The 25,666-nt window shown below is 40.0% G+C and overlaps 1 protein-coding gene across 2 annotated transcripts in view; it reads right to left on the bottom strand.

The window, feature by feature from the left end:
- RHOBTB1 (Rho related BTB domain containing 1) overlaps positions 1–25,666 on the bottom strand; it is a 50,491-nt gene that overhangs the window by 7,585 nt on the left and 17,240 nt on the right. For both annotated transcript variants that reach the window (XM_017746443.1, XM_008642765.2), the window contains 3 exons: positions 14,448–14,649; positions 13,987–14,090; positions 1,429–1,614 (listed from right to left, as the gene is read on the bottom strand). In XM_017746443.1, coding sequence (XP_017601932.1) covers positions 1,429–1,614; positions 13,987–14,090; positions 14,448–14,639 — 482 coding nt within the window. In that variant the 5' untranslated portion in view covers positions 14,640–14,649. The remainder of the gene's footprint in view (positions 1–1,428; positions 1,615–13,986; positions 14,091–14,447; positions 14,650–25,666) is intronic.

Here is a 25,666-nt window from a genome sequence, read left to right as displayed (position 1 = left end):
GATACTTGAGAACTCTCATTATCTAAAAAACCTCCTACCACCCCTTACTACTCAGATATTCTGTCAGAACCTTTCTTTGTATCCATCATTTAAACACAAATGGAAACTCTCATTACATAAAAATACCAGAAATACAGCTAAATATGAAATGGAAATATTTCTTAAGGTCATACTTTTTAAAGAAAATCACAGTAGTCTAAAACAAAAGAGTAACTGAACACACACTGTAAGAGATAGGCTTGTTTTGGCTGTAGAAGCATTATGTGGGAACGCATGTATTTCCAGAACAGCTCCAGTACATGATGCAGGGTAAACAAACCAGTAAAAAGTCTGGGCTAGGATCCATGTTCCCAGCAAAAAAATCACCTCCCCAGAAGACACGACCCAAGAGTGTGTTCTGTGAGCACACCATATTGGGCAGACATGAGCTGGCACAGACAGAACACGCCCCAGACAACAGCTTGTGAGTGCCAGCTAATAAATAACCAGTTCAGGTGGCACAAGTGTGCTAGACACGCAGAGTTCTGACTCAAACTTACTAATGGTGAAATCAGGGAGGAGGATTAGGGCAGAAGAAGAGTTTTGAAAAAAGACCATTTCCTTTTAAAGAGTCAACCAAAAAGCCCGCCCCACCCTCACAATGAAGAAATGTTTACTATATAAATAAACCTATGAAAATCATATTGCTAAGTCAAGAGTTTGACTGCAATGCAATGCAAAGTTTTCTAAGGGCCCACAAAATATTAATTCAATCTCTTTATGGAAATTTGTTACAATACAGTCATCAATTACACAATCATGGATATTATTTCCATGAATCTGATCTCATTCAAATTCCCATCAAAGGAATAAATTAGAAACAAGCCAGTTATTACGGGACTGTCGTGGCCAAATATGTGAATGGTTGTATTTTGTATCTGGGAAAAACAAAGCTTCTCTAGAATGACCCCCAAACTCTCTTTTAATCTCAGAACTTTAAAAAAAAGTTTAATTTGCAACCATTTTATTTTCTGCTGTGATCCAGGACTACACTTACAAATTAAAAAAAAACTAGAATTAAGAAAATTCAAGTAGAATCTGTCAGTTTAGAACAGTGACAATAGTGACAAGACAGGACACGATACATATATTCAGACAGAGAAAGTTACATAAGAAAACTTTCAATAATCATTACCATCTCTATCTTACTGTAGTGTTCTGGCACCCAAGCACACTTAAATGTCCAGTGCAAAAATATTGTGGGAAACTTAATAACTGGTTGTGTTAAAGAACTAACCAACTCAGACAAGAGAATTAGAAAAAGAAGAAAGCACATATATTTTCACTGTACAAAAGAAAAGGAAACTAGGCTCTCCAATTTCTCTTTTGAAAGTGTTGTACCTGATTACCAAGATTTTTTTTTAATTCTTATTTTTGTTTAAACTTTACCTTGCCAAAGGCCGTCTGGCTCTGTTAACAGCCTCGAGATCTGCATAGCGGAGATCCAGCTGGCAGCCCACCAGAATGACAGGTGTGCGAGGACAGAAGTGCTTGATTTCTTGATACCACATTGTTTTCACATGATTCAGGGAATTAGGATTAGCAATTGAAAAGCACAGAACAACAACATCGGATCTAGGAAGGCAACAAGAAAATACCCAATGAAAACCCCACAAATGATTGTCACTGCAGTTTCACCTATTTCCATCACCACCCCGCTCTGCTCTTTGACAAATGTGCTGACACCCAATGTCAGAATACATGTTGTTCGTGCAGAGGTCTGAGAGAAGCTACATATTTCACCACAAAAGCATGGGAGCACAAAGCCACATACCTAGGAAGCACTGCCCCTCCATGAGGAGATGATCCCTGCACGTGTGAGCAGAGCAGTAAGAGGAGAGGTCAGGCTTTCCATTCTCTACTTTTACACAACAGTTACTCACAGGCTGCCATTGCTCCAGACGTAATTCTGCTGACTTGACACCTAAATTGCAGTTCAAATGTCATTGGTGCTTAGGAATTAGGGAGGAGCTGTGCAAAACTTCGGAACAGCCACACAGGCAGACACAGATCACTCCTGAACTTGTCTTGGAGAAATACCTTTACTGCACTGTTTGAAGTACTGAGGTGGTCGCCTTTGCAATGTGCTTTGCACAGCAATTCTCTAATGTCTTTAATAAATAACCTGTTAGAAGGGCAAACTACTGCAGAATGACCACTTCTACAATATCAGCAAAAATAAACATTACAGTGAAAATAGGTCAGTAAAGTGCAGAATAGGACAGTGGCTTAAATTAGAGTAAGCATGACAATATTTGAAGGCTTTTAAAGGTTTCTAAGAAAACAGGAACTACTTCACTAAATAAACTTGCTTTGTAATTCTAGTATGAGGTTCAGCTCATCCACTGAACCACTGCCTAACTCCTGTCAGAGCTGGCACCCAACGGCAGAGAAATGATTGAATACTTGTCTCAGGGCATACCTAACTAGGGGCAATTTCATTATTTATAAACAAGCGGTTCTCAAGCTCTTGGGTCTCTTATAGGGAAAAAAAAAGAAAATAAGAAAAAAAAGTTGAATTGAAACTCTTGAGAAAAATTGAGGAGAAGGGACATTCTGAGGAGGCAACTTACTGCTACAGAATTGTCAGCAGGATGAGCTCAGCAATACCATCTCTATCTCAGTTCTATTATTCTTTAATTTAGCACCAATGTGTTGTATCTGCAGTTTGTGTCATGTACAGAGCAGCAGCAGCAGTGAATCTTAACATTCACCTTTTAAATAATGAAATACCTCCTCAGTAGTGCTGCTTTCTACATTTCACTGAAGGCATAGATATATCCAGCTATTTCTAAAGATAGCTGCACACAATACAGGGACTGCTGTGAGCATCAATTTAATGCAAGACAAATAAATGCTCCTGCTCCAAATTTCTATCTTACATAGACTGCAACACATCTGTCATACGTAGGAACAAGGCCTTTTCAAACTGGAAAGGTACCTAGTAAATAGTGAAGGGCTAAGCAGCCAACACAATGGTCTGCTGCATAGCTGAGGCAAACATGCTTTAAACTCAAACTTGCTCCATTCAAGGTCAGGTAAGAGTAAAACCTAAACCCCAGCAGACATTTGCTTAGCTCCCAGGAAGAGAAATCAGCGCACAGCTAAGACACAAAAAAGTCTGTGTTACATATATTCTAATATGGTCAACTATCGTTTAATTCAAGGCCATCGTGACTGCTGGAGTGGCAAGTGTTGGCTCCTAACTACAACTAAGCATCTTAGAGACAGCCTGCCCAGCGTCCTTCAGAAATTAATACCTAAGCCCAGTCACTGCAGTCACGAGTATCCAACCCTCCTGACTTTACAAGCCACAAGACACACACCACATCTCCCAGAAAACCAAAAGGAAACAACTCCAGCAGGCCTTCACAGGCAGGTCGCACCAGTTCCCCCAGGTGCCCGATGCTGGGCTGGGCACAGTCTGGGCTCAGTCTGGGCTCCTGGGGGAGCCAGGGGTGAGCTGTGTCCCTGGGCAGGGCAGGCCCAGAGCACCCAGCAGGCTGGCCCAGCACAGCCCTGCATGTGTTACAGCCCTTGCCAAGGGAGTATCACGTTTTTGCCACCATGGTTCTTGAGCAACTCCTCCCCTTTGCTGGGCAACCGTAAAATGGAGCTGGGCAAAGCTGGGTTCTTTTCCCAAAACTCACTGCACTGCACTAACAGGACACTCTCATCTTACTGCCTTCCACATGAAGGGAAAAACAGAAAAAAAAAGAAGTAAAAAATGTGATTTGCATATTCTTTATCCTGTGTTAAAACCTGGACTTCCCCATAAAACAAAGATTCCTGAGAGCTCTGCACTGGATAGAGAGGTATTAATGGTTCTGTGCCATAAACAGGATGGATGAGAAATCCCTGGGTAGTGGCAGAGCTCACACACTGAACCAGCACCACAGCTGGTTCTGCTGGCTCATAAAATACAGCCATTCTATCATAATAAATTAAGTTTTCATTCAAGTCATAAGCACAATGTGCACTCAGTACAAACTGCAGACAGAAATGTATGAAGCAGATTGACCATCTACATAGAACTGTGAGCATTTGGGGAAACGTGTCCTTTGGAAACTTTAATTAAAGTACCTGCAATTCCTGTTAATGTTAATGGCACATTTACAACTTGCTAACACTGCAGTATAAAGTTTGGTTTGACATTTGTTCATAAAAACCAGAACCTGTCAGGTTAAAATAATGCATTAATATTTCCTAAACATTAAAAATTTACCAATGTTATTTTAGTATTCTCAGGGAATGTAAAAGGCTACGATTTTAAAAATAGATCTAATTTATTGTCATTTTTGTGCAGTTACTTTTTGTGTTGGTTACCTGGAGAACAAGAAAGAAGAAAACAGAAGTAAACCCAATTCGTCCTTTCTCTCTGCAGCAATATATTTATAAAAACAACCTGCACTTAATCTAAAACCAAAATTTCATAGCCATTTCCCAGTAAAGTTCAGGAACAATTCAAGAAACATTTTTATAAACTTGAACACCAAGAAGTGCTTTACAGAATCAAAAAACAGTTTGGGTTGGAATAGACCTTAAAGACCAACACTTTCCACCCCCCTGCCATGGTTTTTCACAAGACCAGGTTGCTCAGAACCCCCTCCAGCCTGGCCTTGAACACCTCCATGAATGGGCAGCCACAGTTTCTCTGTGCAACCTGTGCTGGGGCATCACCACACCCGGAGTAAAACACTTAATATCTATTTTAAACCTCTTTCAGTTTAAAGCCATTCCCCCTTGCCTTGTCACTACATGTTCTTGCAAAAGGTCCCTCTCCAGCAAATGCTTTAGAACTTCTCCATCACATTCCTCCTGGAGCACCATCCAATGGAGATGGAAAATAGATAAGGCACTGTGTGCATCCACCTTTGTTAAATACAACAAATGTATAAAAATACATATATTGGAATACTGTTATTTGATACTGAAACATCACAAGAAAGAAAGCATTGTAAATAACTCAGCAAACAGAAATGGGAGCTTGGATATCCAACACATTGTCTTGTAGATTCTGTAGTACATGCTGGAAATGCACAGCTGGTTTATTCTTACATTCTACGTTTTCATAGGTTTATCAGAAAAAAATCGCAAACCATCTATTCTTATTTGAACTTCTGAACCTACTTAAGCATCACCAAAACCCCCTAATTTCTGGGTGACTTACTCTAGCATGTGATCAATCACCAGTGAAACACTGCATCACCAGTGGAAGAAAACAGGTTTCCTTTTGCTCCCTGAGGCTCCAAACGGAAGAACACAATGCAGATGTGTGGGACTTGGCAGGGGAAAGGGAAGCAGGTCCTTTCAGCTGTAGGCAAACCAACCACCACTGCCATGTTCGTCACCTCCTGGCTGACCAGACACCTGCACTGGAGTCTCACATTATGAATAAGAACAGTGTAAGAGTACTTAAAATACTCCCCTCGGAGTCACAGAATTTTGCATTTTTAATGCCAATTATACACATCTGAAGTCAACCCAAGGTGGTCTAAACATAGCTATTGTAGGAACCCAGAGGGCCGAGATTATTTCTCTGCCTGTTTTTAAGGGTTCTTACCCCCCTGAACAACACTGTTTTAACCTCCAACCTTGGAAAAAATTACCAATGATCAGACAAGAACTAGAAAATACAGTGGTGTGAATTAGGTGATAGACTACTATGTAAGATTGTCACAGGGTGAAAAATTTAGAGGTTTTGGGCTTCTCTTTATAGTAAATAGATAAGAGTAAAAAATATCAAAATGGAGGATTGTTGTTGTTCTCTAAAACTTCTTCTCCTTCTTCTACTACTCCATGTTCTGCAGTAAAAGTAGTTTGGGATAACTGGATAGAGAATTCCACAGTTCCTGCCCGTGTTACTAAATAATTGGTAGGAAAGTGAAAATAATATACGTTTTTAGTAACTATTGGTTAAATTATCTTTAAAAGGTGTAAATCTTGATAATTAGACTTCTCTCCTGCTTTCTGTGCTCTATGCTGTACCTGGGTCACGCTAGTGGCTCTGTTCCTCTGATAAGACTTAATAAACAACTATCCAGCAGCATTGAAACTCCAGGAAAAGTCTCAGTTTATCTTTGAAACTCCTCGCAAGTACTTTTAGAAAATTCTCTCCCATCAGGAGGGATTTGATTTATGGCACAATTCAGTGTCAAGCTATGGCCTTCTTTCTATAGGAGATTCCTGTGGGCAAAGAAAGAACCTTACCTTTATCTGGAGAAGCAGCACATCTACCTAATGCAGGTACTACCAAGGCATTCAGGGATATTTTCCCAAACTTGGCTAAGAAGAACTTTTGATGGAAGCTACTACCCCTTTTTAGAGTCAGAGAATGAAAAGAAACCCTCTAGACAGCCGAATCTCTAGCAGGATTGAGCACATGGTGTGCTGCCACCCTGTGAGCTCCCAGTGTGTGAGTTACGAACTGGATCAGATGTACAGTGAGCATCCAAGCCACTGCCAAAAAGCAGGTGGTACAGCACTGACAAAGACAATTTGACAAGAGCTGTCTCTGCTGTCTTCTTGCACAGTCCTTCAACCCCCTGAAAGGAAAGATTGTGTGGTGCAGCAGCCTGAGTGCAAATACCAGCTCCCAAGTTCCCAAACACAGTAGGTTCGGGAATTAGAGGGCCACCTAAGAATTAATTTGAGAACCTCATTTATGGCTGAGCAAAACCCTGCTACATTTCCATGTCAGCCCAAGTACATTTTGAAGAGAGATTAAATCAGTTAGACAACATTTTTCATGCAAGCATCTCAACAAACTGAAAAAAAAATTGTGCAGATAAGCAAGGCTGACATGGGTGTAAGTGGACTCAGATTTTAGTAAACGCAGTTGCAGCCATCACAGGAAATGAGAAAAAATTCATTAAGTGACTGGTGAACATAAAATTACCTCAGAACACAGGATTTATGTACACACACTCCAAACAGAGGAGAGGCTAGGAAAACTAAAATGCAGGGGGTGCCTGGCAGGTGAAGAACTGAAGATATCCAGGTAAGGCAGGGCAAGACCATGCAGTGCCCTGGATGTGAGCAGGAGAATCAATTAGTTCTATACTTCACCTACAGCAGTGAAGCTTCCTAAGTACTGGTGTAATGTGGGAAACTGTCAAAATGCCCTGGAATACATTCAGATGTATTCTGTGAGTAGCATGCAGGTCTATTTCTGTAATGTTATTTTCAGTTGGCAACAACAACAACAAAAAGAAGAAAAAGCTACCTTTAAGAAAATTGCCTATATCAAGACTGTGCTTCAAAAGTGGAAAGAATTTTCCCGTATATTCCTTGCAAATTATACATCATTCTTAAAAGTTAACCATTTTAAAATCTCTTCTATGTCCTTTGAAGTACTCGTGGGAAAATACTGGTGCTTTTACAGAGGATGACAAAAAATGTTTTGATATCACAAAAAATGATTAAAATAGCTGATTTTGCAGAAGCTTGTAAGAGCTACTCTTGTAGTACAAATGGCTGACCAGCAATAATGCTAAAAAGAATGGCAAAGTTATGTGGAACTATGTAACAAGAGAAAACCAAACAAAAAACTGATTTAAAGGACTGCTTACACAGTCTTGGAATTTGGTTTATTTTGTTGGTGACTATATGAAGTAAATTCACACATAAGTCTGATTCAACATTTACATATGAAGAATTCCAGCTTAGTGCTAAATAGGACCTTGCAGTTGAAACAGGCTGCCTGCAAGGTACCCCAGGAATAAGAATTCTATGACAAATAGAATCCTGGACAGTTAATTGAGGCTGTAATACTGAAATATTCTGGGTATCACATGCCTCATCAGGGTTTATATAAGTAGGACATAAAGCCTGAGATCAATGGAGAAGGATGAAAGAAAATGCTGGAGCAAGAGAAGGTACAGGGCCAGCTGGAACACGTCTGATCAACTCAGGGCAAACAGCAAAATATGCAGTATCATACAAAGGGACTTGTAACATATCAGCTGACTGCTGTCTCCAGACTACAGTCAGAAAACAAAATAATGAGAGATAAATTCACAAAACAATGGAGAAACCAGAAACACAAGGAAAGGTGGGCATTCCAATCTTATTTTCGGTTATTTTAAGGAGGCAGCTTACAGATGAGAACTGCGTGCTAACTCTTTACAGAGAACCAACTAACTTTCACCAAAGACACTATAAAAGAATAAATGAAAGAAGAAATCAACAATTTTTTCACTCCTGGCACCATCATCTAAAAATACCCCAGGAACCAATGGTCAATCAGAAAAACACACTGAGTTTAAAAAAGGTAAGAAGAGATTTAGTTAAAGCATCAGCTGAAGCAGCATGTTTAGAAGAAAAAAAAGTATTTCCAGGTAGCAGAGGGATGTAAGGATGGAACAGGAAAAAAAAATTAGAAGGAAGGTCCAAAGTTAGATGCCAAAATTCATTAAAAGCATAATTCCTTAAAAGTACTGCTGAAGCCAAGGAGGGAAAAATCCAGAGAAGCTGAAAGAATTATAGGGTTTGGTTTGCATCCAGTATGGGAGTGGCTTCTGAAGTCAGAGAAGGCACAGATACTGAACATTAAGAGATGCATCTGTTTCTCTGCGGAGAAAATATGGACTTTTATATTTTTTGCTTTCTTTGGGCTATCACCAAAACCAGCCTCCTTCTCTTTTTAAAGTTAAATTAAACTATCAAGACATGTTAACTGGCAAGTTGATGTTGCAAAGTTATTGAGAACTCAGTTTAAAACAGTGGTAACTGGTTGTGCAGACTGTTTTCCATAGTCTGACATGCTTGAGACTGAGATCCTGAGACCCTTGGAGTGGAAAACAGCACAAGAAATCCACCTAGTACCTATTCACAAAAAAATAATTCACTAAGGTCAAGATTTTGACAGAAAGTAGCTTCCCAGGCTTATAATTTCCAAAAGGTTTTGATGTTGCCTCGCAGGTTTTCAGTACAGAGCCCAAATGGCCTCTTTCCACCCAGCCCCTTACTGAGGAAAGCAAGGCAAAATGTGAAATGATGTAAGACCACAAATAACAACTGCCATGTACTTTTTGACTCCTTAAGGAAGGCTTTAAGCATTGGAGGTGTCCTTCTACTATAGATAAATTGCATATACATCGAGCCGAGCCTCAGCCCACCGACAGCCATTTGGCACACACCTTTCTAAAGAAGGGAGGACTCCTAACAGAAATTCCATAGCAACCTCTTTCTACTCCCAGTATGGAACCACGTTGGGATGCAGAGGGAAAAAATAGATCTGCATTAATTTCAGTGGCTTAAGTGTATAAAGCATTTACTTCCCCATCAGCTGAATGAAAAAGCCTCAAATGTTCATGTAGGTAAAAAAACAGGGCATACACACAGCACATCAGAATAAAGTTACTTGAGAAAGCTGTCTCTGTGAACCCCTCTGCTTGTTCCAGTCTTTCTTGAGCCTGAGTCAAAATCAAAAGAGAAAAATCATGACAAATATATATATATGTCTTATAAAAATTGGTTTTTACAGTTCTTCATGGTCATACAAGGAAGAACCTGAATAGCTTATAAACCACTGTAAAGTAGAAGGGGAGGCTCACAAATTTGGGTGGCTGAAGATGATTTGAAGATACTGCCTATCACTTTTTTTGTGGCAGAAAACACAGCAAAAGGAAGCAGCCAAGGTGAGAGACATCTGAAAATAACTGGATTCCCTATCAGCTGACCCTTTGCTAACAAAGCAAATCACTGTCCTGTGTCTGTTAAGTACCTCTGCTCTAAAGAGATACCTCTGAGGATCCCTTCCAAGCCAGGACAGTAATGGCTTGCGAGGCACAGGAAATGTGTAAGCTTTCATTCACAAGGCACTTCTGAAACCTCAGACCGTCTCTGAAGAAAGGAGAGGAGCTGCTGGCCCAGTCTCAGTTTAAGCACCAGCTGCTCCATGACAGAGGGCACTGATCAAAGTAAAGGTAGATCAAGTAACTCTGTGAAGTCACGAACCTCACCCTCATCTCATTGAATCTGACAAATGCAAATACCATTTTACATCAAAGCTACCTTGGTTTTGTTCTTGCAGAAATATCATCATCATCGTCCCTTGAGGAAAAAAAAATCAGAAAGAGTTTGGTGGAAGTCTTCAAATATCAGTGATAAAGCCCTGTTTTCATGGACTCCTTTCAGCAACATTCAGAAAGTATATTTTTAGGGATTCAATTACATTGAAGTAACTGGTGAAAGCAATTGTGATCACACAGAAGAAGGCGAATGCATGTGTTCCTCTGTGTACATACAATACCCACAAGGCTTACAAAATCCATGCGCAACAGAGGAAATACTCTAAACATATTTTAAGAGGCTCTGTCAGCAGTCTCACAGCAAAACTCATTCACATTTGTAAGTCATGAGGAAAAAGCTGTTTTCTGTCCATGCTGTATGAACAGATTTTGTTTGGTCTACAGCTCATATTTAGGTTACAAGTAAATAAATCATCCTGGCTGGATTAGCTGACAACCCCCATTCATGGTATCAAGAATAAATATTTGATTGGGACTGAATTAACTCTTTGCAGGTTTGCGCTCATTCTTACACATACTAGGGCTGCATGTTAAAAGAACCCAGGATACAGAGGCTATTTATCAAATTAGCCAAACATGCTTACCTGGGGGGGGGGGGGAGGAGAGGGAGGCTAAAGAAAAGGATGCAAAAAGCGAGAAAAAGAAGTGCAAGCCAGCTTCTAGAATTAGTTTGAACATGATGGTATGTCGACACTCTCATTCAAAACCAGATTGGACAGGAGGATGGAAGACAGTGGATCCTGACAAGTTGAAATGTAAATTAAGATGTTTTCTTGTCTTTACACTTGCCTCCAGAGAAACTGCTACAGAATAACAACTTGGGCTTTAAATGAAGTTCACACCTTATCTGCAGGCTTAGAGAATACAATAGCACCGAGATTAGATTGTTATTAAACAAAGAGGTGCCTGGGATCTGGAAATCAATACACTAAATCATAACCAAGACATTATCATTTTACAGCATTTTGGCATGATTGTGCACCAAATGAAACCCTATGGGAGATTATCAATAAATGGCTGATTGGCATCACATACTGCCTAAGCTGAACTGAACAGAATATTCCCAAAACTAAAGCACACACTTTAGTCTAAGGGGGGGGAAAAATGTCATCCTGTAAAACTGCAGCAAATATTTCCACAAGTCTCTGCAGCCGCATCCCCCTCACTCCCTTAAGCTGTCAGGAGCTGTTTCCCAAAGCTCCCAGAGGAGTGTGATTATTAAACTAAACACCACAGAGCAGAATGCAAGCTGATCTCACTCTCCGTACTCCCATTAAGGGATGGCAGTAGAAACATTAACTATTCCATCCCCAGTGGCATTTAAATGTTTCTCTCATTCTGTCACACAAAAATAATGGAAAAAAGATTCATTTTCTCATTCCCCTTTCAGGTTTCTATCTGTGAAAAATAAAGAGTTGGGAAAGATTTATCTGTGCTGCAAGTCCTATTAACTGTTCACCCTGTCATCTATAGCATAATTTATTTATGTAACATTTTCTAAAACTGTATGGAGCAAACTTTCCCAACGAGCAGCAGGTGAGTTAATGACTTGCTGGTTCTTGTTACACCAGGTTTAGGACAATTAGAGGTCTTGGCTGAATGTTTGCTGGAGTAAGCCTTCCCCTGCGTAAGGTGCAGATGCACAGAATTTTTTTAACAGAACCAAAGGATTATATTATTATATGAATCCTTCAGACAACCAAAACACAGGGCACTTGCAGGTGTAACTTCGAGAAGTTTGGCATAAAATAGGCCTTTCACTGTACTGCAAGATTTGACACAGCTGACTAGACTGTAGCTCAATGTACAGAGGTGATTTAAAATAAATTCCTATAAATATGAACATTCAGCATTGAAAAACTCTTTTTAAAAAGCCAACCCAGATAAAATACTAAACAGTCTGCTTTAAATGCAACATCAGCATTTTCAAACAACCGAGATAAAACACTAAACAGTCTGCTTTAAATGCAACATTAGCATTTTCAAAACAACCAAGTACCTAAGCAGTGCTTACAATCACAACATTTTAAAACTGAAATTCTATTTAAAAAGTATTTCTTTAGAGTTTCCAGTTACTTTCTTCATTAATAGACTTGCAGAAAAGCCACTAACAGGAGAGCAGGCTTCCAGAACAGCCTTTTAAAGTTAATTAGGATATAGCAAACCTTGTTCTACACAAGTTCAGTTCTGCTAACATCACAAATGAATCACTGTGTTCATATGCTTAATCCTCAAGATCTCAACTTATTCACGTCCTCCTTGGCGTTTGCAGGATTAGAATCTAAGTATGTCGTTTCCTCCCTCTCCCATCCTGGCAGTAAATGTGGGATCAGGGTTCAGAACATGCCTGATTCTGTTCTCCTAATCTCCAGTAATCTTCTCAGTGTCACAGTATCTGTTGCAGAATATCGGGAAGCCACATCAAAGTGGAGCAGTGAGTGGAAACATGAAGTTACGTCCAAATTTATCAATGCAAGCTCCACATGCTGCCAAAAGGTAAAACAGTATCTATGGACATATCCCAGTAGCACTAAATATTAAGGTAAATATTACCTTAAAGTCAGTAACTTCTCTCACAAAGCTTACTTACAAACAGTACAGGTCGTGCAGCCCAGATGTGTTGCCACTTTGGCTCCTGACAGAAAATTCCAGGTAATTCATGACTCTGTGAAAACTCAACTAACACAGTGCTATACACAAAGGAGGGTTTGTACAAACATACAGAGTTCTACAGCCTGAAAATTTAATGGGTGGATTCAACCAGCAGAACCCTCTACAGAATTTCTAAGGGGTAGAGAATAGAAAAGACCATCCTCCTTTAAAGTCACTTGTGTCATCAGGCAGCACAGAGAGGAGAAAAACAGCAAGACAGTACATTTTGACCAAATGGAATAGAAAGCTGGGGCTGACACTCTACAAAGGGCATTCCTAGCTGGAAAAAAAAAATGTGTCTGCCTATGAAAGTCTGGCCAACTGCAGCAACTGAAGCAGATATGAAAAGGTTATGAAAAAGTTTGACAAGGTGAAAAATGGGTGAGGACTGAGACCTCTCAAATATGAGTTATGAAAATATAGGTCCAAAACCCACCTTCAGCTCAGTATTTGCCTAATACAGCTGTTCTGCTGTCTGTACTGCCACAAGGTCAGATCTAATTAAACAAATCAGAAAGACTATCACTGGCTTCAGTCCTTGTTGAAACTATGCTAAACTTTCACATACATATATATATATATATATATAAATATATATATCTATACACACACACACATATATATAATACATGCTGGAAAAATGTAGATCATGTTGATTTAAATATGTATTTATTATATATGTATTTTTTAGAATTTCCAGGGTTAATTCGATTCACTAATAGACATTTTGTATTTATAGAAGAAAAACTTCAGCTTTAATTAAGGAAATACAGAAGAGCCTCATCTTTCATGAATCTGGCTCTGCTCTCAAGAGATTAGCTGCCCATTCAACATCACAGGTTTTAATAAAATAAATATTTCATTGAGTAAGAGTGATAGCTCCCAACGTCTCTCCTTGTTTGTTACTTGTTAAGCAATTATATCATACACTGCTTATACAGACAGAGAATGCTGATGTTCAATTTTGTAACACTACGATCTCATTTTGGAGAATGTTCTTTAAAATTCAAAATAGGACAACAGTTGTTGACAGAGCTTAGCAGGCTGTTGAAGGAAATGTAGTATAGTAAAACTATGCTGCTTTTTAAATATTTATATCTTTTTAATCCTTACAGCAGATAATCCTCTTTGCAGTGGGCAGGAACATGAATACCCGTGATTGTTTTTAAGTCCTTGCTTTTCAAAATTCAGATTTGCAATTTATTTCTGCCCTAAAATTTGAACACAAGTATTTCTTAAAATTTTGCTTGGATCAATTTACCTTCCATAAGCAAAGCGCCTGTCTTTGTGGTGGTCCCCAAATGTATCCCACAGCCTGAGGGAAACACTCACTTCATCCACAACATCTCTTGAGCGTTCAAGGACCTAGAACAGAACACACAAAACATTGTCTTTCCCTCCATCAGACAATTACTTTTCTAATTCATCAAAATTTGACCCCATCAAAAGGTCCAAAGCATATTAGGTCAAGAGTTTATCCCATATAGTTTTCTACCAAATGATGCATCTTATAAAACAGGCAGAATATTTATCTCGCTAAAAATAGGTTTGATAAAGAAACTACTTTAGAACCAGAGGTGTTTCAGACCATGGTTGCAGTAGAGATCACTCATAAGATACTCGTGAGCTCATTGCTGCATCCTGGCAGGGTAAGGCTTGCCAATAAACAATAGCAGCACCTTGCAGCATGTGCTGCACGCTGTGCACACCTGCAGTCCTTACCTCCTGGCAGACACGGTACTGATCAATGGCCCAGACGGTCGGGACGTGCGTTGCCAGCAGCTGATACTGAGTCAAGGTTGTGTTGCAGGCTCTCGCACAGATCAGACGAGTCTTCCCCACTGCATTATCTCCAACCACCACACACTTGATGGTTTCAACGTTGGGTCTTTCGTAGTCCATGTCAATGTCCATTTATCGAAAACTGGAACAAGACAGTTAAACTTGTTTTCTACTTCTGTGTGAAAACAGTGCTATTTAGAATCAGAGCCTTTTACTTCCACTTCTTGAGAGATCCCTGGAGACAACAAACTCTTAAGGAAAAGTGTGTAGTAAACTGTCCCAAAGTAAGCCAGCCAGTCCTTTAAATACTGCTCGGTTATGCAAATACACAACTATTTTGACTGCAGTGGCTTTATGCTGTTCACATGCTATTTTCACTTTGGTTTCTGTAAACACAAGCCTGTTTGCAGAAGATAGATCTTGGTGAAACAAGGACAGCTAGCACAAACTTACCTCTTGCTAATACTTTTTATGCCAGGAGGAAAAAAAGCATGGGCATCAGTGGGTTTAACCTGAAGGATACCAGTATAAACCTGCCTTCTGCAATCCTGCCCATTCAGGATTTGATTTAGGGCTGCCCAAACAATATTACTAACAGCAAGTCACACAGATGGCTCCAGCACACAATAAAACTCACTTGTAAGACAACTCCAGAGACTGTTTGCTACAAAACCGTAATTCCCATTATATCCTGCATGTATCGCACACTTTTAATTGTCCAAGAAGTTTTACAGATCATAGACCAAAATGAAACCAAGAGCCAAGCAGGAATTTCCAAATATGGTCATCTACACCTAGAAATTCTTTTTGATGTGAAATGGAAAACAGAGAGAAGTTTTTTGAAAATACTATCCTCATGGAAAGTTATTATTGAAACAATTTCCTTAAATATTCTATGGCAACATACTGAACAAATGCCTGGATATGAATGCAAGCTGGGAAAAATGGGTATTTGAAAAACTAAAACCAACTCATGCATGTTTACTACAGTCTGTCATTTTCATACGTGGGATCATAGCTTGATATATCTGAATTTGGTTTTCTAATGTCTAGCAGTCTGCTGAGCAATCTGGTCTCTGCCAGGGAATTGTAATCAAGGAGGGAGAAAAGGGAAAAGGCAAGTCACAAACCTGTTCAGGAAGGCTTGCCTAATAATTATCTCAGCAAGGAACCTACGGCAATTTAACTGACAAAACACAGGTCATCATCTGGAGTAATGGTGTCCTTTTTCCTGAGAAGAAAGCACTACAGATAAAGAAATCCAACTATTTGTTTTAATACCTTTTTTAATATTCACATCTCATTCACACATAAATATAGAATATATTAGCTGTCAGGCTGTTTAAAATAACAGATTCAAGCTATTTTGGTGTCCAATTTTCACTGTCAGAGGTATTATGTTCTGATTTAAGAAAAATCATGTTTTGTAACTACTATTCAAACACTGATTTTACCTGTATTCTTTCGTTATTTAAACTGATGTACACCAAGAAGCAAAACTCCTTGTTAGAACTCAAGGTTACCCATTTAGATAAAATTTTGGTAAGGACTGTGTACTAATAACTGTAATGGCTAAGGCACAGTTGTAATCTTTATTTATGTGTGGAGGGAGGAGTTAGGGACGACACAGATGAGGTGCAAGAGTGATTTTTGCCACTAGTGTGTCACACTGATGTTTCCAGACACTGAGTGCTGCTGGAAATGCGGCAGCACAGCCTAGCACATGAGAATACATATTGGAGTTATCCTACCTGGGTTGGAAACATGGGCCCAGACACTTTGCATCCTGGCACAAGTGCGTTGTGGCACAAGCAGAGCTCTGCAACCTGCCAGATGCAGAGCAAACAACACGGCTTTGAGCACACACACAGAGGATTGACCACACGTGAAGCCTCGTGACACCAACCTGCTGCATCGGCACAGGGCTTCGAACTGACAAGGACACAAAGCTATAAGGGACAGCCTTTATCCCTTCACCTGGCTTGTAACCTGCATCCTGAGAGGTTACTAGTCTTGAGGTAAAGCACTCCAGAGGCTTCCAGCTCCCTCTCTGTGATCCAGCCCCAGCTGCTTGCTGGATGCAAGCTCTCATGAGGCTGATCCCTGGGATGGCCATGGGCTCTGTACCCCTCCAAACACAAGAAGAGAACCGAGAGCTAACTCCTTGTTCCTCCTCAGCATCCTTGGGGAAGATACAGTCATGACATAAATAAAAGTACAAAAACAGTACTTTTTTTTCTCCACACTACAGAGAATGTGGCATTTTCATATACCATGGCCTCATAGGCAGCGCCCCAAATGAATAGCAAAACCCCAAGAGCTTTCAGCACGTGATCTTAAAAAGTTTCAAGTCTGAGAATAAACAGCAACCCTCTTGCCATATTATGTGGTATTAAATTACTTCATATTTTATTCATGCATGGACTAGACATCACAGATGGAATGTGAAAATGTTTACAAGGCTAGAAAACAAAATGAAGGAGCATGACTAGCCAGTGTGTCTGGTTGGTTTTAAACTACCAAGCAGAGATGCCAAATCAATTTTTCTTCCAACCCAATATTCCATTAAAATGCTGTTACACAGATTAGCTGTGGTATTATATAACAGTTTGATTTTAAAATTCCTCCAAAGTTCTTAAATGGTAGTTCTGCAAAAATGTGCTTCAATCAGTCTCAAAATATGTATTAAGTACAGAGTCTGGAATCTTAAAAAAATTTCCAAAGGATAACAAAGCCAGTTTAAAATTAACAGGAAAATCTACATAAAAGTAACTAGATAAATCAATGCAACTATCTGAGAATCCTAGAAAAGGAACACATGAAAACAAAATTTAAAAATTACTGGGGTTTTAATTTTCCAATATACTTACTAACTTAATTAAAGCAAAGTTATCACAGGACTCAGACACAGCATGCCTGAATGCCCTGCTGTAGATCAATGACAATCTAATGAAGATATTTTTAGCATGACTCAATACTGCACAGGACAGAGATTAAAATAAACTGGGAATAAAAACAAAAGTAGAGCTCTGTGGCTATGTTAAGGAAAGTCCTTAAACACCTTCCAGTATCTACAGTCTAACTCTGTGTTAAAAATGCAGATCATTTAAATATTGTTCATCAGTTTTCAGGAAAGGATTAAAGCAGAAATAGCTCCTGAAGAGACTGACAGACAGAAGCCCAGAGAGATATTTAGACACCTCAAGTAAAACCAGATGCTAACAACAAATTATAGTATAAACAATTAGCAAAAAAAGTTGATTAAATGCTTACAAATGTAGCCAGATGCCTTCTGGCTACTGGAATGATTAAAACCAGAAATACATACAAGATCTAAAAAATACAGCCACAGTTAGTTCTTTTTAAAGGAGCCTCTAGGTTAAGCTGGTGCTAAACCTATTATATAATCATGCTGATTTAAAATGCTAAACATGTATTTACAAAACAAATATTAAAAAAAACCCAAACAACAACAACTAGATTTGAGCTCTGAAAGTCTGGTAATCTCTGGAAAGACCAACAGGAACTGAAACTGAACTGGTTAGACAAGAACAAAGCAGTGTATATAAAGATTTTAAAAAAGGCATAACATTCCAAGATCAATGAAAAACTTGCTAAAACCAACCTACAACCAGCATTAGTTTAGTTTACTAGCAAAACAAAGCAGGGTAAAACTATGAGGAAAGTTACTGGAAATGTGACCAGTCCCAGAAAGGGCACTGACAAAAAAGCCAGAGAAAGACAAAGGCCATCAAAGGAGGGGCAGGAAGAAACCTACCAGGGAAAAGGTCTGATCAGAAATCGCTGCTTCCAAAAGAAAGGAGCACAAAATTCAGCTGCTTAATCCAGTTCTAAAGAAAGATGAGCAGATGGATGGAAATGGAAAAAGATACTCGTAAGAATAACACAGGATCTCAAAAATCTCTTAGGATGTTCTATTTTCACATTGTCACCTGTGATTGTTTGCAGATGAAGAGATGACAGAGGCAGCCAAAAAAGCAAGATAAGTGAGCAGACTCAGGATCTAACATAAAGCCATTTAATTCATTCACTTGATTAGCAGTTCAGAAATATTCCAAATAAAGCTGATGTATTTCCAAAGAAATAGAAGGCTACTATTTTGAACCACAGCTTGCAGATGGTTATGCTGCCAATTTCTTTCTCTGTTGCTTCACCTGAAATTGCTGTGGAGTGCTTGGTTTTTCATTTAGTTTTTCCTCATTGCTAAATGAGTTGTTATTATTATCACCATAAAACAGTTGTGGTTGCCATAGCATGAGGGTTGGTCAGCTTCAATAATGAAACACTCCCTTTCTAGGGAAATTTTCCGAAAGATCTGTGGATGAAGCACATCACTTGATTATCGAGTCCACTGGTACACAGATTAAACACAACAGACACACACAATCCCACTCACTCTCTGTATTAGTGTAGGTGTATTTATATACAATAGATAACCAGATCAAAACCATGAACTTGTTTTAAAAATGCAGTTTAATATATTTAAAGCTGTGATTGCAGTTTTCTCTGCTAGAAACAAAGTGGATGAAGATCCAAACCCAATGGCGAGTTGCCTGTGGAGGATCAGGAATCCACCCCTATGGATCTCTAAATGCCCACTTTCAAATGTCCAGGTGTTTAAATCCTCACTTAGCACATACAGAACATAACCAAGATTTTTTTTCAAAGAAAAGTAGCTAATTATCAACCATTTTCTCTTCAGCATGAACAAATGACAAACACCACAAACAAATCACTAAGAGTGTCTACATTAATCAGTGATTATGGGGTGATCCTGCAGGCATTTACTTCTTAGCTCTGTACTTAAACATATCCCATAAGACTGAGATAGGACCCCTCAAAGCAAGAATTTTACTTAGTTCTTGTGCTAAGAGCAAACTCTTCAGATTGCAGTTCAAAATGACAGCATGTAAGAACCTTGCCTGAGAGTGGAGTTTTTCTTTAAGCAATTCCATGGGGAAAAAAAAAATTAATAATTTCAACTTGTGTCAAGTAATCTCACCAAACATGCAAACCAGGAACTCCTTCAAACAAAGGGGGTGCCAACCACAATTAAAATGTCACAATTTTACTAAAGAAATCTAATGGAAAGAGACACCAAAGTCTAACATGACTTAACATGAACGGTGGGCATGGGAATTATCTAAAAAACTCAGCCTACCAGTAAGCCAGTAAGATCATCAACACTTATCCCCAAAAAACACACTTTCATGAAACTAAATGGAAGTGCATTTGTAGCTTCTCCATATTTCAATCTATTCTGGAGATGTATTTTTTAGTATAGTTTTGGAGTGACTCCTTCACAGGACCATTAGGCAATAACACGTCAAAAAGAATATAAAAAAATTTACAAGACTACGCAACACTCTTGCCTCCATCCCCTAGTTGCAAAATTACTGCTTGCTACCATGGAAACTAGAAAAGAAGATACAAAATGCCAAGTTCTTCAGGCCCTGAAATCACTACCTTGCAGTGCAGAATCCCAAGGCACCAGCACGCTGGCAAGGACCAACGAGCACATGAGCCAGAACAAGCGTGTGAAATGTTCATTCTCAATATATAACCTGCCATGTGGTGTTTCAGAATCTTTAATGGATTAACACAGAAATGCCAGGGGACAAAGCAGGGGGAACTTAGTGTTCATTTGTGCAAGAGCGTAGAATTCACAGACAGCTCTGATTTGGGGAAAGGTTAAGGGCCAAAAGGCCCTTTGGTGGTTTGGCTCAATTTAATCAGTGAATTTAGGGCCCCATCAAGTATATTTGTGAAGTAAATCACAACATGGGATCAAGTAACAGATAAACTATACCAGCTGCTGAAAGACCATCACAAACCATTTTTTACAAGGTGTACATTAATATTAATACTTTCTTAAATCATAGGAGGGCTGTTGGGGAGACTGGTTTCAAAAGGAAAACTGTTCCTAGTCAGTATCAAAGAACTAACTGGCAACAAAGGGTAGTAAGTCTCAAGGTGGGGTCAGATTACTAGGTCACCAGGGGACAAAGGTGGGCATGATGCTTACCAGGCTGGATTCTTGTCCAGGATAAAGTAGCATAACCATATTGCCATTATTTAAAATTCTGGCAGTTTACATGGAAAGACTGAAAAGGAGGAGACTGATTCAAAAGGAAGAAATTCAAGATTAACTCTAGAATTTATCACCTACTTGCCCTACCTGGTCCATTAGCAGAAGAAAACAACAGATACAGCCAATGACTGGGGAAGGAGAAAAACCCTTATATTCTAAAGCTGACCTGATTACAAATGTGAGACCCTTGGCTCTCCCATGGGCAGAAAGAGAAGGGCAGCTGATGGCAATGTTTCACTGCACGAGGTGATAAATGAGATAACCTTGGCTGTTGCTGCCCACAAGAGTGCAGGTCAACAGAAACACCTTTATCTTCCACAAGGGCAGAACATGGTTCTACCCTTTTTCTTCTGTCCTGGGATAGCTTAGGGCCAGTATCAACACAGAAATAAATCCCTCAGAATGCTGCTAAAACTTTATACAGCTGGAGAAGTGAAACACTGAGGCTGTCATCAAGAGACACTCCACTTGGCTTGCCTGAACCAGCTTCTTTCATGTCAGCTTTTGATCAATAAGCATCAGATTTATTTCTGGATGCTACCTCTTACTTTTTAAAGAAAGAAGTTCTCAGAAGCTTCCCTTCAGCTGCCATAATCCCTACTCTATCCCTCAAGTTTTAAAGGGAGTGAAAAATTGACCATGGCTTCACACAGAAATGAAAGGAGCAGCCCCTAATGATGATGTGAAGACATAACAGATGTCTCCAAGTTTGCTAGGAAACTTCTCAGTCAAACGATCACCACAACTCTCACAGAAATTGCAGAGACCAGGAATAATAATTCCCGGTTGGCAGTGTCAGAAGCCTGTCACTCTGCTCTTTCTCTGCCTGCATGACTCCAGATTTGTTTGTTCCTGTTAATTATCAGCATCCTTCGTCAAGCCCGACCTACCTCTGTGATGACACAAAAACTTTTGATCAGTAAGAATGAGCATTTCCTCAGGTGCTCAAAAATCAGAGATACTAGTAAAACACAAATTCTTCCCACATAACAACGTGTAAAACAGACTGCTCTGAAGCGTAATAGCTGAGAATGAAAACATTCAGTTTTAGTACAGTAATAGATTCTCCTGAGCCTCCTCAAAAAACATGCACCTCACAAGGACCTGTTTTTGTGTTATACACACTCAGTCTATCAGACCAAATAGAGACCCAAATGCAGAGTTCAGCATTAGACCTGAGCTATGTAAATTTTCTGACAAGTTCTGGAAGACCTGAAGGGCAGAAATCAACAAGCTGATTACACTGAGCAGCTTACATATTATTTTGACCTGTGACATACCTTGGGATATCCTTTGTGATGAGATCATTGCCCTAGAAATTAATCCACATGGCAGGTGAAGGACATTTAACCATTTCAGAAACCTCATGTGTGAGAATCTGGGATGAGTGTTTTTTGCACTGTGGCAGAGCCTGCAGCACTGCCACTCCTCCCTTCACCGATTTTCCAGAGAAATACCTCAAGAACAAGCCACCACACAAGGCAGTCCCTTGTGCCCCTTTTTGCTTATCTCTTGGTGTGCAGAGAGATGTGGAAAAGGGTGCCCATAATGGACCCACCCCTGGAAAGAGGGTAACACCCCTACAGCTGGCACATGCCTGATTTAAGGCTGGCATTTTAGCTTTGTGTATGCATTTTGTGAGGATTCCAGATATACCTGGCTACAACTGACTATTCTTTCCACTCACCAGAGATAAACATAGCAGACACAAGGGACTAGGCAGTGACCAAGATCTGGCATTGCTGTGGGTCGTAATCTGTCACATCATCACAAACTGAAATTAACTGTGGCTGACATGAATAAAAGTGGCTGAGAACCAAGCACCTGAAGAATGGACAATATCCATTGATGGTGATAACCATCACCAAACAGCTGGCACTTTTTAAAGCAGCCACCCATAAAATGCACAAAGTCCTCAGATTAGTCCTCCTTCTGCAACAAAAGATTATGCTGCAGGAGCTGAATAAGGGTGCACCGCTAATAGCATTTTAAGTCAGCTCAAGAATACATTTTTGAAGCAAACATTCCATGCTTTGGTTCACATCAGGTGCAGCCAGAGTGCACAAACTGAATTCTGAAGGGGAAGGTGTGCCACCCCCCAGTGATAAGTAAGCATTCAGTCCATGGGACCAACTCAAAGAGAGTCTGAAATAACACCCTTTGTCCCTGAGCTGTGTGCATTGTGGACACTGGGTTCTCAGCAGCAATTTTTTTCATTCCCAGGTCCCCAGCTACTGCATCACATGATCCATCAAAGTATATAGAGCATCAGGTGCTCTGACTCCTGCTTTGGTATTTGGATCAACATAACCAGGGCAAAGCTGCAGCTGAATCCTTAGTGACTGCCATGCCCAAGATTATCTGGGATAACATATAAAACTCAAAGCTTAAAAGAAGATGGGTTGCTGGAAAAGCCTGACTCAACACTACTAGGTCTCATGGTAAGAAACTCCATGAAACACCTGATTTTACTCTTGTGCAATTAAGCTGCTCGTGCAGTATTAAACTTCTGATACTGTAGCAGAGGTTGTTAGTGATTGTACCCACTTAAAGCACGTGTTGACACTGTATGCTGTTCCTAAGCAGTGTTCCCAACAGTACTGAAGGGGTAACAACAATAATCACCAAATAAGGCATTCTCACAACATTTGTGTATTTCTGTGGGGTAAATATTTATCAAGCTTTGCTAGAGCTACAAACAAAGAATATTCCAGAGACACTGGTGATCTTCTAGCACAGAGAGATGTTGAATTCACTTTCTGTTCTCTTTCCAAAAGATAGAATCAGGCTCTTGCTTCTTGAACTTTATGTGACAATTCTTAAGCATTCTCTTCTTTGTTAATCAGTCATCTTAGAAAGACATTATACGTGATTTTATTCATTCCCAGACATTATTACCACAAGGAAACTACCAAAGGAGAGTAAGAGCTCATAATGACAGCAGGAAAAACCCACCCAAGGACCTAAACACTGACTGGAATAGCAAACACTTCAGGATGGCAGACCAGGTAAATGCTATTTTCAGATCATTGGTCAACTTCTGCACTTATGTCTCAAATGCAAATCCAGCAACATCAGCAGGAGGCACATAGATGTAGGGTTTACTTGTCATGTCTAGTGTCACACAGAGATCATTTGTAAAGAAAAAAATAATTTAAAAAGAAGAAAGAAATTGCTGTCTTTTGTCTCAGGTCAGACAGAAAGAAGAGGAAAACAGAAAAGTAGAATGGTGTTGGATGGGAAGCAAAGGGAATCCATACTCTTATTTCATGACCTGTCTGTAACGCCAAAGAGCCCCAGCTCTGCACTGCAGGGGCACCAGTTGTAGCTCATGCAATACTCACTCCTTCAGCACTAAGTTTTGAGCTCTTTTATGGAAACCCAATCAGTGATCCAAGGGTACATTCACTCAGTTTCTGAGCTGCTCTGCAAGTCTGCTGTATGCAGCAAGGACGCCTCAGCTTTTCCTTTTCCTCCTTCCCAAGCACATACTTTGCTCTACAGTGTTTGTATACTTCTCTGGCAGCATAGAAGGCAGCAAGGGAGGAGCATGTCAAACACCTGTTGCTCCTTTACTTTTCCTCCTTCAAGGCTCGTCTGTCCTTTTGACTCCTTCAGCACAGGGTAACATCTGGATAGAGGACTTAAGCATTTTTCCAGCAAATAAAATGTATTAGTAAAGAATCAAACATCAGGATTTACTGGTCAAGTGATCAGCTCTTCCTCTCAGCCTAATGCTTTACAGTTATTTATGAAGCTTGGAGTTTTAAAAGGGCAGGAGTTTTAGAAAGCTCCCCAGAGCTAAAATTGATGTTTATTTCTTCTTGGATAAAAATACTTCTGTGTATCTGAGCCTGTCCCAGATCTTATGCTCCTTAAGTATTATGTCACTTAGATAAAGAACCCTAGTACAAATACTGAACTCAAATTTTTTCCTTCTGTTACATTGTGTAGATACATTGTATATCTGAGACATAGAATCAGGTGTACAAATGCAACATGCATAGAAAGAAAACCATATCCTAATGTAAGAGGACCTCAGAAAAATACTGAAAAGAAATTAAGGCATTCCATTTCCAGGTAGTGTGACTCCTGATCCTGAAATATACCCCTTACTGAAAGATGTGCCATTCAATTGCTGCTTACACTGAGCAGTCATGACAACTCTTCAATGTAGTCCTAACAATGGTGGGTTTCTCCACATATGCATTATTTTTGCCTAGAAAGACCACCAGCTAAAGGACTCCCCTTAAGCACACTGGAAAAGCTAATTTCCACCTCAGCTTCTATTACAGCTCAAGCTGAACATTTGGCTTCAAGTCAGCTGTGTGTCCTGAAATAGTACACAAACTGAGGATGAACAAAGTCATTGAGACTATTCTGGCATCACTTCCTTGCTCTTGCTGTGACCATATGCAGAGCCTCAAGGGCTTTCTTTTATTATTATCATTTTTTAAACAAGTATATTGCCTTCAGAGTAGTGCCTTGACCAATAGACGGCAACTTGGAGCTCTCCACCTAGTCTGCCTCGGTATGTCCAGTGACTGATTTCTCTTTGCTCTAGATGTTGGATGCCACAGTACCCACTAATTGACTAAACAAAATAAAAGTCTACTACCGTTTGTCTCTGCAGCCCCTTTCTATAGCCCACAAATAGGTCCCGACATAGACACCTGATGATCTGTGCCGCAAGACCCCCCAACAGCCTCCCGCTGTTGTCACAGCAGCTCACAACAGACTCCACAGACACAGCAGGGGGAAAGAAATAGGCGGGGGAAAAGAGAGGGGGAAAGAAATCCTTCGGGTTTTTACTAAATGACACTCAGAGGTACCAAGCGGCAGGAGGTTTGTGCTTCCCGTACACATCATACCCCTCTATTTTTGCCTCGCACCTCGTGGCCTCGCTGGAAAAGGAAGCCAGACAGATCTGCTTCATCAGGGACTCAGCCCTCTCTGTCCTCTGAGGAGGGGAGGATGCCACCACGTCCCGCTGTCTCCCGACGAGGCGGGAGCGCACCTGCGGGCAAACGGGACGCGCGGGGCGCCG

Source organism: Corvus brachyrhynchos, unplaced genomic scaffold (genome assembly GCF_000691975.1).
Source record: "Corvus brachyrhynchos isolate BGI_N302 unplaced genomic scaffold, ASM69197v1 scaffold279, whole genome shotgun sequence".
NCBI lineage: Eukaryota > Metazoa > Chordata > Aves > Passeriformes > Corvidae > Corvus > Corvus brachyrhynchos.
The sequence above is the reverse complement of the archived record's forward strand: the minus strand, read 5'-3'. Positions and strand labels throughout refer to the sequence as shown.